Source organism: Ictidomys tridecemlineatus, chromosome 9 (genome assembly GCF_052094955.1).
Source record: "Ictidomys tridecemlineatus isolate mIctTri1 chromosome 9, mIctTri1.hap1, whole genome shotgun sequence".
NCBI classification, from domain to species: Eukaryota; Metazoa; Chordata; class Mammalia; order Rodentia; family Sciuridae; genus Ictidomys; species Ictidomys tridecemlineatus.
Window position 1 is genome coordinate 22,987,420 of NC_135485.1, and position 15,756 is coordinate 23,003,175.

Sequence of the window (15,756 nt, forward strand, 5' to 3'; positions counted from 1 at the left end):
TAGGAGAAAAAGCCAATTATTTGCTACATATAAAATCCTTATGATAATTTGCTAGACTTTAATTAAACTAATATATCACACTGCACTTTACTTAGAAGACAAAGGGGTAAAAACGAGAAGCAAATAATCTTTTTCTTTTTCTTTTTTTTCTATTGAGAAACACCATATTGCTTAGTGATTAAGCACTTTAAGCCTTGTGACCTATTTTGAAGGGTAAGATTTGCAGTCCTTTTACTGCCATGGGCATATTAAGCATATTAAAATGCTCTATGGGATATTGATTGGAAACACCCCCCAAAATTTGAAATGAAGCTATGAAAAGCTAACTTTCAAGTAGTTTTGTTTTTTAAGTTCTTTATGGTTTTTCACTTTTCAAAAATAAAGAGATTCTCCTTTTTTTCCCCACACAGAATTATTTTTATAACATGGAATGTTGTTTTGTAATTTAACATATTTGCAGTTTTTTTTGCATTGCATTTGTTCTTTTTGATGAGCCATCTGATATTATTAAAGCAAAGTTCACTATATATTAAGAGGATGCCTATGTAACATACCTTCCTTCCCTACATTTCATAGCCAGGGTGTACTGGAATTAAGAGATTCTTAACCTTTACTTATAGAATCCTATTTCAAAATCCTACGGTATTCTGAGATGTAATTTCATAACTTAAATGAAATAAAGCATTGACTTGGAAGAGAGGATATTTAATTTTAATCCTAGGTCCAGTTATTGAGCATGTCCTTTCACCTTTCTGGACATCAGAAGTTGTCACTGGTAAAATGTATAGTGTAGTAGAGGAAGAATCCTTTACTGGTAAAATGTATAGTGTAGTAGAGGAAGATGGCCTTTATCTCTGAGATTGCAGTTCTACATTAGTTATTAATGCAATGTCTCTCTATGTACTAAAATCAATATTTAAATATATTCATATCAATTTTTAAATCAATGTCAGTAATTTGTGAGGGAATTCATGAAAAAATTTCTAGAGATTTCTAATACCATGAAGCATAGATTTTTGAAACTAGTAAACCACAAATTATATTAAAAGAGAATTATAGTCAATTTACAAATTCATCTGTTATCAACCAAAGGAACCACATAATCACTATGCCAATTCTCACATTTTTAGCATGTCTTTATAAGCAAGGAAACTAGTTGTTAAGATTTGCTTTTGTTTTTCCTGTCTCACATTTACATTTTCAAGTCTCAATTAATTCCTTGGACATTTACTTTATTTGCTTGGTAGCAGATTAAACTCTTGGTGGTTTTATTCATCACCTGGAAACACTTTCTGCTTCCTAGTCCCCTCTGTGGATGTTCAAGACTCCCCCAACTAGCTCTCAATTTTTCAGGCACATGATTGCAATTCTAGTGGCATTTAAGGACAGCTGAGCTTGCTATTCACTTCATCTTCTCATTAACATCTAGTTCTCGTTTCTCTCAGATCACTTATTGCTTTGGCACATGAATAGCAGCCAGTACTACTTTTGTTTCCAAAGGTGGCCAATGTTATGTTCTGAAGAGAATAATGATAATAGTTTAAGTTTCCATCATGATATATTTTCATTATGAGTTTTAAGAGTAGAATGCATTAATGCTCAGTTTTGGCCAACTGTAAAGTTGGAATCTATGCTTCTGTGTATCTTCATAATAATGCATAGCAATATTTGGTCATTCTTTATCTCTCTTTAACTCAGAAAAAGTATTTCTTTGAAATAGTTATTTAAAATAAAAACTAGAATGAAATAAAATAATGAACTGTGATATAAATTATTTAAGATTTAAGAACAGGCCACTATAGAGTCGTAATCTGCAAATATTTTGTTACATTAATTTTATCATAGCAAACAGTTTTCTTAAAGTTACATTGTTCCATCTTTTGACATGTTTTGACTTAATTTGCTTGTATATTTGTAATTGAGGATGTTCAGAAGAGGGCTGTTTTGTTTTTCCTGTTTCCCTGGTTCCTATTATATGTGGACTTCAGCTACAAAAGTAGGACAGTTGAGAAGAAATCTCCTGAGCAGGAAGATGGAATCCACTCACTGCCTTCTCATCTCCTCTCTTCTTATCCTCAAAAATTGTATCTTCTTGGAATATTTTTTGCCCTTCCTTTCCATGGATCTCCACCTTAGCCATTCTCTAGGACTCAACTCTAGGTTCAAGTGAAGGAACCATCTTCCTCTTACTCTCACCTGTCTTCTCTCACTATTTGGATCTCATGGTTCTTCCATAACTTTACCTACTTGGTTCTTTTTCTCTCCAAGATTAAGTTCATTTATGGTAAATATTTGTATATATTTCTTCAAAAACCAAAGAAAAATTTCCTAAAGAAATTTTTATACTATACTCTCTTGGGTTTCTCTGTTTCCTTCCATGCCTCTGACATGATTGGACTCTATAACCTGTGGCATTCTCTATAACACTGAATTCTATGATTCTAACAGGCAGCCAGTCAATAATATTGATTGGTTGGCTATTCAACCCAAGGCACTCTTTTGTTAGGCTCCAAATCATTCATAATCTGAAGTCAGGGCAAAGAACATATGATAAGGAATTGGTATGATATTATTTATCCCCTTTCCTTTCCTGGGCATTCAGTGGTTGATTACCAATGTAAACGATTTCTATTCCTTAAGAATGTCATTGAAACAGTGTTAATGAATAGCCTCTGTGTGTGTGTGTGTACTCTCACACATGTAAGTGGGTACACATTTCTCTTTCTTTGATTGAATAGAATTGGTTTTATTTATTATTTTCCTTTTTAGCAATTCAGATAATATTCAATTATGTCTAAGTTATTTCTTATATTTGCATCAGTATAAATAATGATGATAGAATGTATGTATGTATGAATTTAAATAATTGTGATACAGTAAGAAAAACACAGGCTTCCAGAAGTGAGCTTAGTACATTCATTTATAATAATTTAGAAAACTTGTTTAGGTTTTGTTTTCATTTACTAAACCATGTTAAAAATAGAAACATTTATAATTATGACCTAGCTGTCTATTTTTCGAAGATTTAAAGTCAGTTTAAAAAAATAATTTATGAGTAAACATACTGTAGTCTAAAAAATATTTGATTAGGAGCCAAAAGTCTTGGTTTGGGGCCCTGATTTTACCACTTATCTGTATGATTTTATATAAGAAGATTAAGCTCTTTGAGCTTCAATTCCCTCAAATGTAAAATGAGCAAAATTATGATTCCCACTTCACAAGGACTTTGTGAGGTTAAATTAGAGAGTTAAGTATGATCTTGTAATACACTGTAGGGGAAGAAAGATTTCTTTTCCTCACCCATCACTGGGTTCATGGCTGAGGCCCTTACAATAAAAATATGATAAGAAGATAAAAACATAAATTTATTCAATGTAAGTTTTATATGACACCAGAGCCTAAGGAAATAGACCCAAAGAAAAATTGGCAGACTTGAATAGTTTCATGTGCAGGTTAGATGAAGAGGTGGATGGTGGTGCAGAAGTGTGATTGGCATAGGAGGTGGATCTAATGGGTATAAACTGCAGGAACTGAGCAAGACCTGTTTGTTCAGATTCTTCTTTGCCCCTGTGTTTTCAGAGATAAGGATGTTCTTTCCCTCCAGGAATATACACATCTCAACTATACATATCTCTCACATGAGGGTTCTTATGACCTTCTTCAAGGAGAAGGTCCAGAGGAAGATGTAGGTGAGAGTAGTCAGCCTGTTTCCTAAAGGTCAAGGTGCCATGTTCTGGTGTAGTATATCCTAAGCCCCATAGTATCTATGCAGGTGTTGTAGTCATTAACAAATCTTAATTTATGGTTTTTAATACATTATTCATATAAATCAGAAGAAAGTAAAAGACCAATATACCATCTACAATTTTCTCTCTTGTAGTCCTCCCCTTGCCTAAAGTCTGTGTTTACCATATGTCATTTTCTGTTTTAAATGATTTTTTAGTATTTAAAATGAAGTAACAGCTTTCAATGATGAAGTGCTGTGCCTGGTTCAGTTTCTATGATAGGCTTTATGCTCTAAAATAAATATCAATATCCTGTTTCTAGATAGTGGAAACTGGCATTACTTTGGTTCTCTATGTTGTGAAAAGAACTGTGCGGTTTTTTTTTTTTTTTTAATAAGGTACCTTTTAGTTTTTTCTAGATTTCAACACCATTTGAGGAAAAATTAATGAATATTCATAGAATCTCTTTACATATTGCCAATTATATGCAAACACATCCAACACATATTTCTGCTTAATCTACACCAATTACATAGGTGAATGTGATTTAGCATTAAAACTTACCTGAAACAGTATAAAAATAGATATATGTCCTTTCAAATATGTATATTATCTTGTTTATGGTTTTGAAGTTTTTCAGAATCATAGATAGAGAGCAGGTCTATTCCGATGTGTGAGTGTTCCAGATATTCTCATACTTAGTTCCCTAAATACTGTTGCCATTGTTTGCAAAACTCAACTATCTTCTCCTGGTACTTCTCACCTACTGTTGGTCAGGGAAGACTAGAAAAGGGGAAGACTATGGCTTTTATAATTGAATATTCTATTGACAATTTTTTTTAAAAAAATAAATTCCTGGCTTAATTTAGTCTCTGGGTTAAAAACTGGTCACTGAGTGAAATCTAGAGATTTATCTCTGTGTATGTATGTGTGTGATCTACTGACCTTGTATGTTTGTGTGTGTATGAGAATTGTTGATCTCCGCGTGTGCCTGTGAGAGAGACTGTGTGTGTGTATGTGTGTGTGTGTGTGTGTGTGTGTGTGTGTGTGTCTGTGTGTGTGTGTGTGTGTGAGACTTGTTGCCGTGGTGATAGAACAAATTGAGAAGGAAGGTTGAAAGGCAAAGACAAAGGCTGTGTCTATAGCGACTTGAACTGAATTGGACCTGACTGAAAGATTGGTCAGGTCTGATTTACTGGAGCCTATCTCCTTAGCAGCAGTGATCTGAAAATTGCTTCCAGGGCCATTTTAATTAGCTGATTCAAATCAAAACAAACACATCCTGGTAACATCCATTTCTACAGTGACTCTCCGAACAACAGTTTTCAGAACTATGATTCTTATATAGTTGTCTGTGAACTCTATAAGTGATTTGAAATATGCACTTTTGTTTCTGAACATTAATCTTTAATGGTGAGAAAAGGCTCCATTTTTCTCAGTGACAGGTGAATATTAGTACACAGTTGCATTTTTTTTTTTCAGTGCATCAAGGCCTAAAGCCACAAAAACAGAAGAAGCCTGCTTTTCAAAAGTTAACATATGAAGTTGTTAACTTATGAAATGAGAGTTGTTTCTGAATAACATCTTAGAGAATTTCACTATGGTCCATGGAAGAATGATGAATATATTATTTAAATATATTATATTCCTATTAATCTGAATTACAAGTCAAGTTTTGGAAATAAATTATGAAGTGTTGTGAGACCTTTGATTTCTTATTTTTATAAAAATAGTTTTGCTCATTTGTTCATTTATTAAACATTTTGCAGAAAAATTTACATTGTCTATTTAAGGAAAGAAAAATAACTATAGAAAAGATAAAAAAGCACTTAGTGTAACTTTTAGTTTGTCAGATTCAATTTAAGAAAGAGTTAACAAATAAGAGAAAAATAATATGCAGTAAAATAAAGAGCATTTTCTGCAGTTTGAAAGATTTGGAAGATTTCAAAATTTTAGAATTATATATGTGATACTGTGATATAACAAGTAATGTTATTTACTTAATTAGCTGTTCCTAGATATGCATTTATTCATTAATCCAATTTTTATTACTGACTAAGCATGTGCTGATATTAAGAATGAATCAGTAAACAGAGTCTACATGATGTGTGCCTCCAGGGAGCACATTGTAGCCTTGCATAGAAATTACATGAACAACTAACTTCTTAAGACAGTTAATTATTTGGTAAGTGCTGTGGAAATATGTCACATAGAGTAAGAATACATAATAGGAAAGGAGGTCTAGTGTTGTCTGGGCATGCCTTATGGTTCATAAAGAAAACACAAAATCAGAAACTTTCAAATATTTAATTTCAGTACTGAGGAGTTTTGAAATTAAAGGTGCATGATATGCTTTATATACAATAATAGAACCTGTGTTCATCTTAAACTTTTAATTTAAATCACGGAGATTTGTGCTTTGCTTATGTAACTCATTAGAATGTTGTCACAAATTATGTTAACTTTTAGGCTACTAGAGAATAAAATCTTATTTTTTTGGAATAGATAAAATTTAATTAAAATATGACATATTTTAAAGTGGCTTAAACTTACACAGCTAATATAGATAATCAGCTGTGAGAACATTTTTTCAAAGTATTCTGTGCTCTTAAACATAAATAACTAATTTTTCAGTTAGGTGTTACATTTTATTAAATACCATTTACTCTAAAAAAAAGTTGATCAAACATCCAGGGAAAGAAACTATCCACTTCTTTACTAAGTTTGACTTGTGTGCTAATCCATTATTACCATAGAATTTGGGCAGATAATTTCTCTTTTCTGATCCTAATTATTAAAGATAAATATTTTGGGTAGTGAACTGTACAAAGTGTAATCTCTGGAAATTATTAACCATCTATATGGCAATATTCAATGTTACTGAAGATTTTAGTAACATAGATTTTACTATTCAATTAAAAAATGATGCTTTGTTTTCTTTTTGGCATTGAAAACAGAAGTTCAGAGCATTATTTAAACACTATTTAAAGGAGGCTTTAGCACCAAACTATCTTAAAGAATTTTATTTGTGCAAACAAGATAAAATATTGGAAAACACTGCTCTTTTACTGTCTTTTTAAAATTTTTGGTGCTGATGATTGAACCCAGGGGAGCTTAATCACTGAACCACATCCCCAATATTTTTTTCTTTTTTCTTTTTTTAGGAAAAGAGTAATTCTTCCTTGACCAGATATCAGTAGGCCATTTGTAGATAGCATGTAAATTGCCCAGAGTATATGAAGAGATCTATGGATTTCATCTAAAAAGGAGAAAACTACTTTGATGAGTGTGAATATTCAAATTATGCTCATATCACTAAAATTTTAGGGATGTGCAAGTTGTAAAAACATTGATCATAAAATTACCATTTTGTTATTATTTGTTTATAGTACAAACAAAACCCACACTTTCCCAACTTCTCCTCCCATAGCCTAGACAAGCTTGAACCCTAAAACACAATTAACACAATTTTTTTTTATATCATGCAGACATTTCCTTTCAGGGATCGCATCCTTGAGATTAGCCAGCTGTATTGATTTAGGTGCCCTAGAGTTGTTAATTGTAGTGAGAACAGTTATGTCTCTGTGACTTCTGAAAAAGGGTCATGGCCATTGCAAATGCATCTTAAAGAAGGAAAGAATACTTGCCATCAGCCAAGATGTGCAGTTCAAGCTTTGGAAGTAGGCTGGCAAAACCCTACTCACATCCCTGTAAAGCAGACATATATTTTTGTATTTTTTATAGGTGGATACAGTGCAGACCACGAACCCCCCTGGCCACATTGAGGAATCGTGTAAAATGAATGTATGTGCTCGTAAGTGAAATATATGCCAAGTTCCAACTCAGTATGTTGGATTCTAATAGACCTGGATCTTGTCTTGTATACAAAGAAATCGATTCCCAAGGGGCAGGATTACTAGATGATTAAAACAAAGCCCTGATTTTGAAGAAAACAAAAATGGCTTTAAAATAAGATCTCTACAAAAAAAGGAATCAAACTATACTTGCCAACAAGTGAAAAAAGAAATCAAGTTCTCAGTTTGTATTAAAGGAGGGATGTGAGAGAGGTTTTGCAATCTTATCAATTACTGTGGAGAGACAGAATCAGGTATCACCACACTCAGGAGTATGAAAAGAAGAACAGGAAATCCTTTTACTTCAGTTTGCACTTGAATGGACTCAAACAAAGAGTGGAGATATGCACCCCGTTCCTGTTTATAGTTAATAACGTGGAGATTAGTATAGATGTGATTTCATTTGCCTTGCTTGAACTAATGGATGTATTATGTAGAAATCACCTGAACCTGTGCTAGATCAACAAAGAAAATGGAAATGTATACCTCAGGACTGAATTCCGAGAAAATTGGACAGCTCCATGTTATTTAACGAGGCACTAAGAAGAAATACTACTGCCAATCAGGGAGAGTAAGAAAACTAGAGGACAAGAGAGGAAATAAAATTTAGGCCATTGTGATACTTGTTGAAACATAATTTATTATGGTGTAAAAGTATAAGATAAGACACAATATATCTCACAGACATTCTACACAGTTTCTGATTGAATTTAGGATTAACCATGGAAATGTTTAAGGAATGTATGACCATTATATCAATAGGAAGCTGGCCTTTTATATTTGTGGTCGTATGCATTCATGTATGTAGAGGAGGGCCTTTTTATTTTATTAAGGATGAATTGCATGCAGGAAGTACCTCTTTGAATTATAGTTATTTGCTCAATTGATGATACTGTATAAACATAAAGTCTAATTTTTGTATGAGTGTGAGCATATGTGGATGTGTGCTTGTGTAAGTGGAAGGAGGTAAAATTTAATGATTAGCATTTGCACTTTGGTTTGTTGCCTAGAATGTAAAGAGGTGGAGTAAACTGTCTTAAGCCATTTCATCTCTGTTATTACTAGAGATTATTATCCACAAAGGAAGCAATTCTAAAATAGAATGACTACTGCAAATGTTCCCCAATTAAATATAATATTTAATGCAATTGAGCCTTTTAAATTAAGATGGTACCAATGTCTCAAAATAATGAGAGTCAGCTCATGTGAAATCAGTCTTCAGATAGTTGAAAAGTCATATTATAACCCTTCAGGCTGCCTCACTCTGTGACAGGATGTGAATGAATTGTAGACATTGTTGTCAAAGAGAGCAGGGAAAATTTATATTCTAACCAGAACTTTTTGATCCTCCCAGTAAGTTACATGTAGTTCCCCCCAGTTTTCTTCAACCTAAATTATATAACAAAAAAATCAGATGTTAACAGATAAGTTAGTGAATTTTTGCAGAAGATTGACATATTTTTTTGTAATCACCATGTGCCATAATAATTTTGAAACTATTGTTCTCTGGCATTTTGTATTCATTTGTCTTTATCTTGCTGATTAACTTTATAGTTGAAATTTTTACCTCTTCTTCCTATGTGACAATCAACTGCAGTTGGTATCCTATCTATAATATTACAGGGATTTTTGTCTTTATTTATGTTCTTATAATAAATTGTATGTCTACAAACTATATAATTATATTGTACTGAATATTTTTCTGTGACCAAAATAATAAAAGAAAACTACTTTATAAGATGCCTGTATTTTCTATTTTATAATCTCTTAAAACATAATGGGATATAAAATATGTTCACATTGCTGGTTTAAAAATAATTCTCCATATCTTTACAATTGGAGAACAAAAGGCTTAGACTCTAAAGCTAAAAAGAAAAGGTATGATAAAGATATTTGTGAGAGAGTGTAGGAATAATGCCTGAATGAATTACAAGTCTTGATGTCAAATTTTGCTCTGCTGCAAAATTGCCACACCAGAAGGATCAATTGTTTGAATTCTCAGGTACTCAGGACTCTAGTGAGTTTTTGGACTACACATTCAATTTTCAGATAATTTTAATTCTTAAGTTTTAAAATTTTTATTAACTTAGAAATATTGTGAACTGATAATACTGATCACATTTATAATCAAAATTGACTATTGCTATTAAGAAAATCATATACTGTTTTTCACTTAAATGAACCCAAAACAAAATACATACCTTGAGAACAGGGAAAATATGAATTCAAGGTTGCTGCTACTGTGCTTATAGTTTAACCTAATGGAAATACAGACCACAGTGAAAATAATCACATTCTGGGATCAATAGGTCCTGTAAGTTAATTGAAGCAAGCAGTACCCAAGTACAAAATCACTCAGTTTGTAACAGAGAAAACCTTTTTGTTGTGAATTGAGTTGAACGCACTCCCTGGCAGAATATTAAAGTAAGAGAACCAGTTTTTCTTGCTCTTTACCCCCCAAGGATTGATCAGTACATGAAGGTCTCCGTGACTTCAAAGACATTTCTGGACTTGGATCAGCCTGGTTGAGTTCAGAGGAGAAGCAAACACTAGCCCCTGATGTTTATTGCTGTAGGCTCTTTCATCTAATGGTAATTCTCTGCTTAGAAGAAGCAACAGGCAGAGGAGTCTTGCAACTGTTGTAATTTCACGATTAATGTTTATTACAAAGTGCCTCACACAGAAAATAGTACTGCTATTTAAGTTTCCTGCTACTACTCCAACAGTGGAAGGTCAGAGAACCAGGAAACAAAATGAAAGTATAGATATAGATAGAGACTAGATATATAGACATATGTGTGTGTGTGTATATATATACACACACAACATATAATCACATTTGTGTGTGTATATATATATATATATATATATATATTCATTGTAGCACACTGGCTTGCAAAATAGTGTTACTTTTTTTCACAAGTAAATCACAAGGTGGACTGGATAATCATTTGGGATTCTTATTTAGAGAACTGGTCACACGGAACATTTTTTTCATTTAGCTAAATATGTGGCCATTTGTGGAATTTCATAGCATATAAGTGTGTGGAATTTAGAATCCAGTGGGTTTGAAATGAAATTAATTTACTTATAAGTAGATGCCCTTTGGAGAAACTGTGTTTCTTTGCTTATATTTATTCCTATGTGATATAAAGTTAATAACTGTCTGCCTCATAAATCAGTGGTGACCATTAAATTAGATTAATGTAGGCAATGTATGCATGGCATAACATGAACTCAATAAATGTTGACAATAATTAATTTTCTAATTGTTGTTTTTATAATCAATATAGGAATAGAGAGTAATAGTGGCTGAAAGATATTCATGGACCAAACTAGACCCAATACCACTTTGAAAAGTGAAATAAAAACAGCCAAGAAAAGGCAACACCATGTCTCCAATATTCTTCATATATTATGGTGCGAAACTCAGCAAAATTGAGCAGACACAGATTCTTTAGGGAAATTTATTAGTTTCTGATCAACTATAATTCAAATCTTAAAGCTGTATGGTCTATCATTTTTTCAGGCATAGACAAGTGAGAGGAAACTGTGAAGTCTGAAATCAAACAGTTCACAAGCCAATGATGAAGGTTTTCAAAAAGTCAAAGAACAATTTTTGCAGATGATTTTATCCACATTCATAAAGATATACATTTTCCTCTGATAATTAATAGTTTAAAAATGTGAAAACTAAAATTATAAATTATATTATCATGAAAATTATGGATAATGCAGATTATAATCATCAGTGTACTAATATGTAGTTGTTATTCTTGAAAATAATCTGGACTTATTATGTCTGAGGAGGACTTTATTTTCAAAATCATTCAATAACAAATGTACAGTATTTATTAAATGATTTGATTAAACATGTAAAGTGTAAACCAAATAAATGCTTGTTGAATTGAATTGGATGATACTTAATACCTGAAAATTTAGTGGCTTTCACTTGAAACCTGCTTATTGGTTAACTTGTTTTGGAGAAGAAAAAATCAACAACCATTATCCTCAGTTTTGCCTATTTGAAACTACTTTTTGAATTGAGTATATTGATGAAGAACTGTGACCTTGGAAAATATAGGCCTCAGAAGTGGCTCTGTGGCCTTGGAAAGTACAGAACCTCACTTGTAGCCACAAGACTATTCATATCACACTTTAGCAATCGAGCATATACAGCCCATCTCAGATTTTTATTAGGCTACAAGGTTCAGTAGTCTTTACTTTTTTAATGAAAGAGCTGGCTATTCTATTTTTATGGACCTTAGCATTACCATCCAAACCTATCTCATGCTGCTTTTTTTGTGGATTACTAACGAGGAGTTAAAATTAATGTGATTAAAAATGAATATCTTCCTAGCCTATATCTTTAGATGTTAGGGGAAAAAATTAACATTTCCTATTTTAAGAGATTGGAGCTCTGAGATCAGGGCAGCTCAGCCTGTTTTCTAATTGTTACTGCCCAATTGTGTCAGTGAAAATTCTATCTCAGTGGGAGCTGAGGGGGATCCAGGTCTCTAATCTTTCTTCCTCCTGTGTGTCTAGTTGTTAAAGGAGGGTCAGAGGGTTTTTTCTCCCATATGTGTCAGGCTCATGAAAGAAGCAGACATTTGGTATGTGCATTCCAGAAAGATCAGAAACTGGCTACCTCCTGATAATACATTTCAAGTGCATACAGTCAGACTACACTAACTTTCTGCTGGTTGACTTTATTAAAAAAAAAAGTTTCCTGTTTATTATATAAAATTTTATCTCATTTTTTGAACCAAAAGTGGAAACCTAATTTAAGTCATGTAATTTTAAAAAATCGTGAGCTAAGACTCTAATAATATTAAGGGAACAATCATATTTATCATGTGGACCTTTTAAATAAAAATCTTTTGATGGATAGTCACGTTAAATGGCATGCTATTTAGATTGGGGAGTTTATGAAAATGTTTATGAGTCTGATTTCCAATTAGTTCTACCTAAAGAGAGGTTGTATTCCAACAAATACCAAGGAGTCTGCAAAAATGGATCCTTTTGTCTTTCAGAATCCCATTTTTTACAACTAAAAAGAAATGCAATATGTCTTGCAATAGGGCTCTGTAATCATGTGCTCTTGTCATCTGAGATTAACATTTGGATTAAAGAGCATGATTAGAGGACTCTAAATTAGTGGTTACCAAGTAGAAATGCCACAAAAGTTAAAACAAAGTATTACAGCAATCTATTTCATGCAATATATTTCTTATACCAGTTAATTAGCACTTTAATTAGTATGATGTTTCATGTTATGACCTAAGCTGTGGTACTCCCCATAGGTTTAATGGAGACAATGAAAAAAAAAAAAGCTGCAGAATTGTTGAAAGCTGCATCATACACCAACAGAATTAAAAATAATGTTTTATTTTAGAACAAAAGAATCTGCACATTATTTTTTCCTGAATCTAGAAGATATTTTTAAAAGCCATTTTAACGATATGAAGTATTTCTATAAATTAAAACCATATCAAATAATTATGAGTGTGAAAGAGTTAAATGAACTACATTTTTAAATTCCAAGTGACCATACATATCAACACCTAAAGAATGCACTTAGATACAAATTTATATATATATATAAATTCCCCCCCACACACACCATTTGGGGAGTGAACATAAAAGATACGTATAAAGGTAATCATATTTTTGAATATATAATGTGATTCATAGGATTCTATTAAGAACCATTGAAATTTCTTATAAAGGACAGCATTCTGGAGAGTCACAATAGAACTCTGCCTTTGGACAGGCCTGAGGAAGAAAAGTGTGTCTTAGAAATAATTTATCATGTGCATGACATAAAAGGGTTCTCTCATTCCCTCTTTCTGCCCCAGTGAGAATGTATTCAGATTGCTCATGTTTATCTTTATTACATGGGATGGAAGTTTCTTTGCAGCAGCATAAAGAATGGCCATAGCAGTTGTGAATATTGAGGTGTTTTTCTCCCCATTCCACACCACTCACAATTGAATACATGCAAAGGAGTAAAACACTTTAAGAATCTAAGATCTTGATATTCTGTAAAGCTTGCTTTTCTAACTACTAGAAGCTCTTGGCTTTCTGATTTATGACTTTATAATGAGGCTATTAGATTCCTTTAAGTCTGGATACTACAGTAGTTCACAAACAACTCCTTTGCCCTCTCAAAAATTGTTCCAAGCTTCTCTTGATAGTTAATGTGTAGATACCACTTGGTTATCATGAATTTGCAGATAATTAATTGTTCACAGAACTGTGTGCTTATGGAAGTATAAGTTCATTGCTATGTAAAACTTTATGAAGACAAAGTCATTAATTTTTTTGTCTTCTTGTTCTATTCCTTGTTTAACACATCCAAATGGTTTGATTTTGTTTAGTAGGGATTTCAGACAATTGGCATAGAAAGTATGTAAACATTATAAATTTTTAATCAATGGCATATATTCACTTGAAAATTCTATTTTCTAGAATGAGGATTAATTTGAATTGGTGATAAAACACTCGTTCAGTAAACATTTGTGCTGGGAGAACATAAAGATGTGTGTCACCTGCGCTTCCTTTTAGTTTGGTGGTTTTGTATATGCAGATAAGCAGAAACTTGCAGTTTTATTTTTCGTCCTGTGTTTCCTGACAATAATCTGATCAGAGAGTGATTTTTAAAATCTAAATGTTTACTGAAAGTTTGAGTTACTCTATTTGGTCCTTTATTGGATGCCTTATGAAAATACACAATTTAAAGCTACAGATGCACATACACATAAATATACCTTTAAAGTACATATATATGTTTGATAATTAAAATATGAAGTGTTTAGAGCACAGGTTATGGACCAGTTAGAGCAATTCTGGGCCAGTTATTTATTCAATCATATGTTCAAATGAAGATCACTCCCATCACATTATTAGAAAATGTGATTCATTGAATATGTTATATGTAAGTAAATATATAATACAGCCCTGTCTGGCATAAAGTGAACAACTACAAGTATTAGCTGTTATTAATACTTGAAATGTGACACAGGACACCTACCTACTCTATTCGAGCTAAGGATTCATAAGCAGTCTGAGTGTAATACAGAACCCTGCCTGTCATATGATAGGTGCCTCTGAGTGCTACCTGATATTAAAAACAATCACCTCTGTTTTCCAATGATCTTGAAGTAGTGAAGAGCTAGGTTGGGATTGGAAGTTCAGGTGTATCTGTCTTGCAACATTAATTTTCTTGATGTTTTTAGGAATCGAAGTTCAATTCTAACAAAACCATTTGTTAGAACAGACTTGAAAACCTTGATAATGAGCTTACTATTTTGCATGATTTTGAAATGATATGTTTTGGGATCATTTAGAACACACAAATGTGCTTATCAAAGCAAGTAATATTTGTAAATGAGAGCATACCAAAAAATTATCAATTATCAACTCATACTTCAATTGTTTTCAAAGGGACACCAGGATCTCCTTCAATTTAAAAACCGTTCACTAAAGTAAACTTCAAAAAAGAGGGACAACCTTATTTATTTATGTATTTATTTTCTAATAAAGATTTTGGGAAAGGAAGTGGTAAGCTCATATTCTCATGTGCACATGTGCTCTCTCTCTGTTTTGAGATTTTAATTAATCAAAGACATCAAATTGTTAAGTACTTTTAACACAATGGCATTTTATATGTGGTTATTGTTGCATCATTTTTTGTCACATCATTTTATTTTCTTTTACGATGATGTTTAGGAATGTTTTATTTCAGTTTTCTTCAGCTGTTTTGTTGCAGTTTTCCCCAGTAGCTTGCTTTCTCAAACATGTGCATTAGTTGGATCTTCAGGTTTAGTACTATTGAGTAGATGGTCATGTGGTTGAATGGTCTCTCCCAGTAGTCACTCTAACTTCTTGTTTAGTCTGAATTCGAAATTAATATGCCCTGATAACTGTTATTGAGAGTCATTCCACTCACTGTGCCATCTAATAATATTACTTCATAAAAATACAGGTTAAAAAAAAGAAAAGCAAAATCTGTCTACATACTACTGTGATAACTGATCTAGATTATGAAATAAAATGAGTCTTAGTTATGCTGGAGGGCATAGTTAAACTAATATTAAAGCTTGTGGAAAATTATTTAGAGTGAATTCTGATATGACAAGAAGGCTGGCCCATTCCATACATTGCAAATGCAGAAG

The 15,756-nt window shown here is 32.4% G+C and overlaps 1 protein-coding gene across 9 annotated transcripts in view; it reads left to right on the plus strand.

Moving 5' to 3' along the window:
* Pcdh7 (protocadherin 7) overlaps positions 1–15,756 on the plus strand; it is a 396,676-nt gene that overhangs the window by 60,403 nt on the left and 320,517 nt on the right. The window contains exon 2 of one of the 9 annotated variants that reach the window (XM_078021173.1): positions 7,470–9,319. The exons of the other annotated variants lie outside the window; for them this stretch is intronic. Within the exon in view, the coding sequence (XP_077877299.1) occupies positions 7,470–7,547 (78 nt within the window). The 3' untranslated portion in view covers positions 7,548–9,319. Of the gene's footprint in view, positions 1–7,469; positions 9,320–15,756 lie in introns of those variants that run through there. 9 annotated transcript variants of the gene reach the window in all.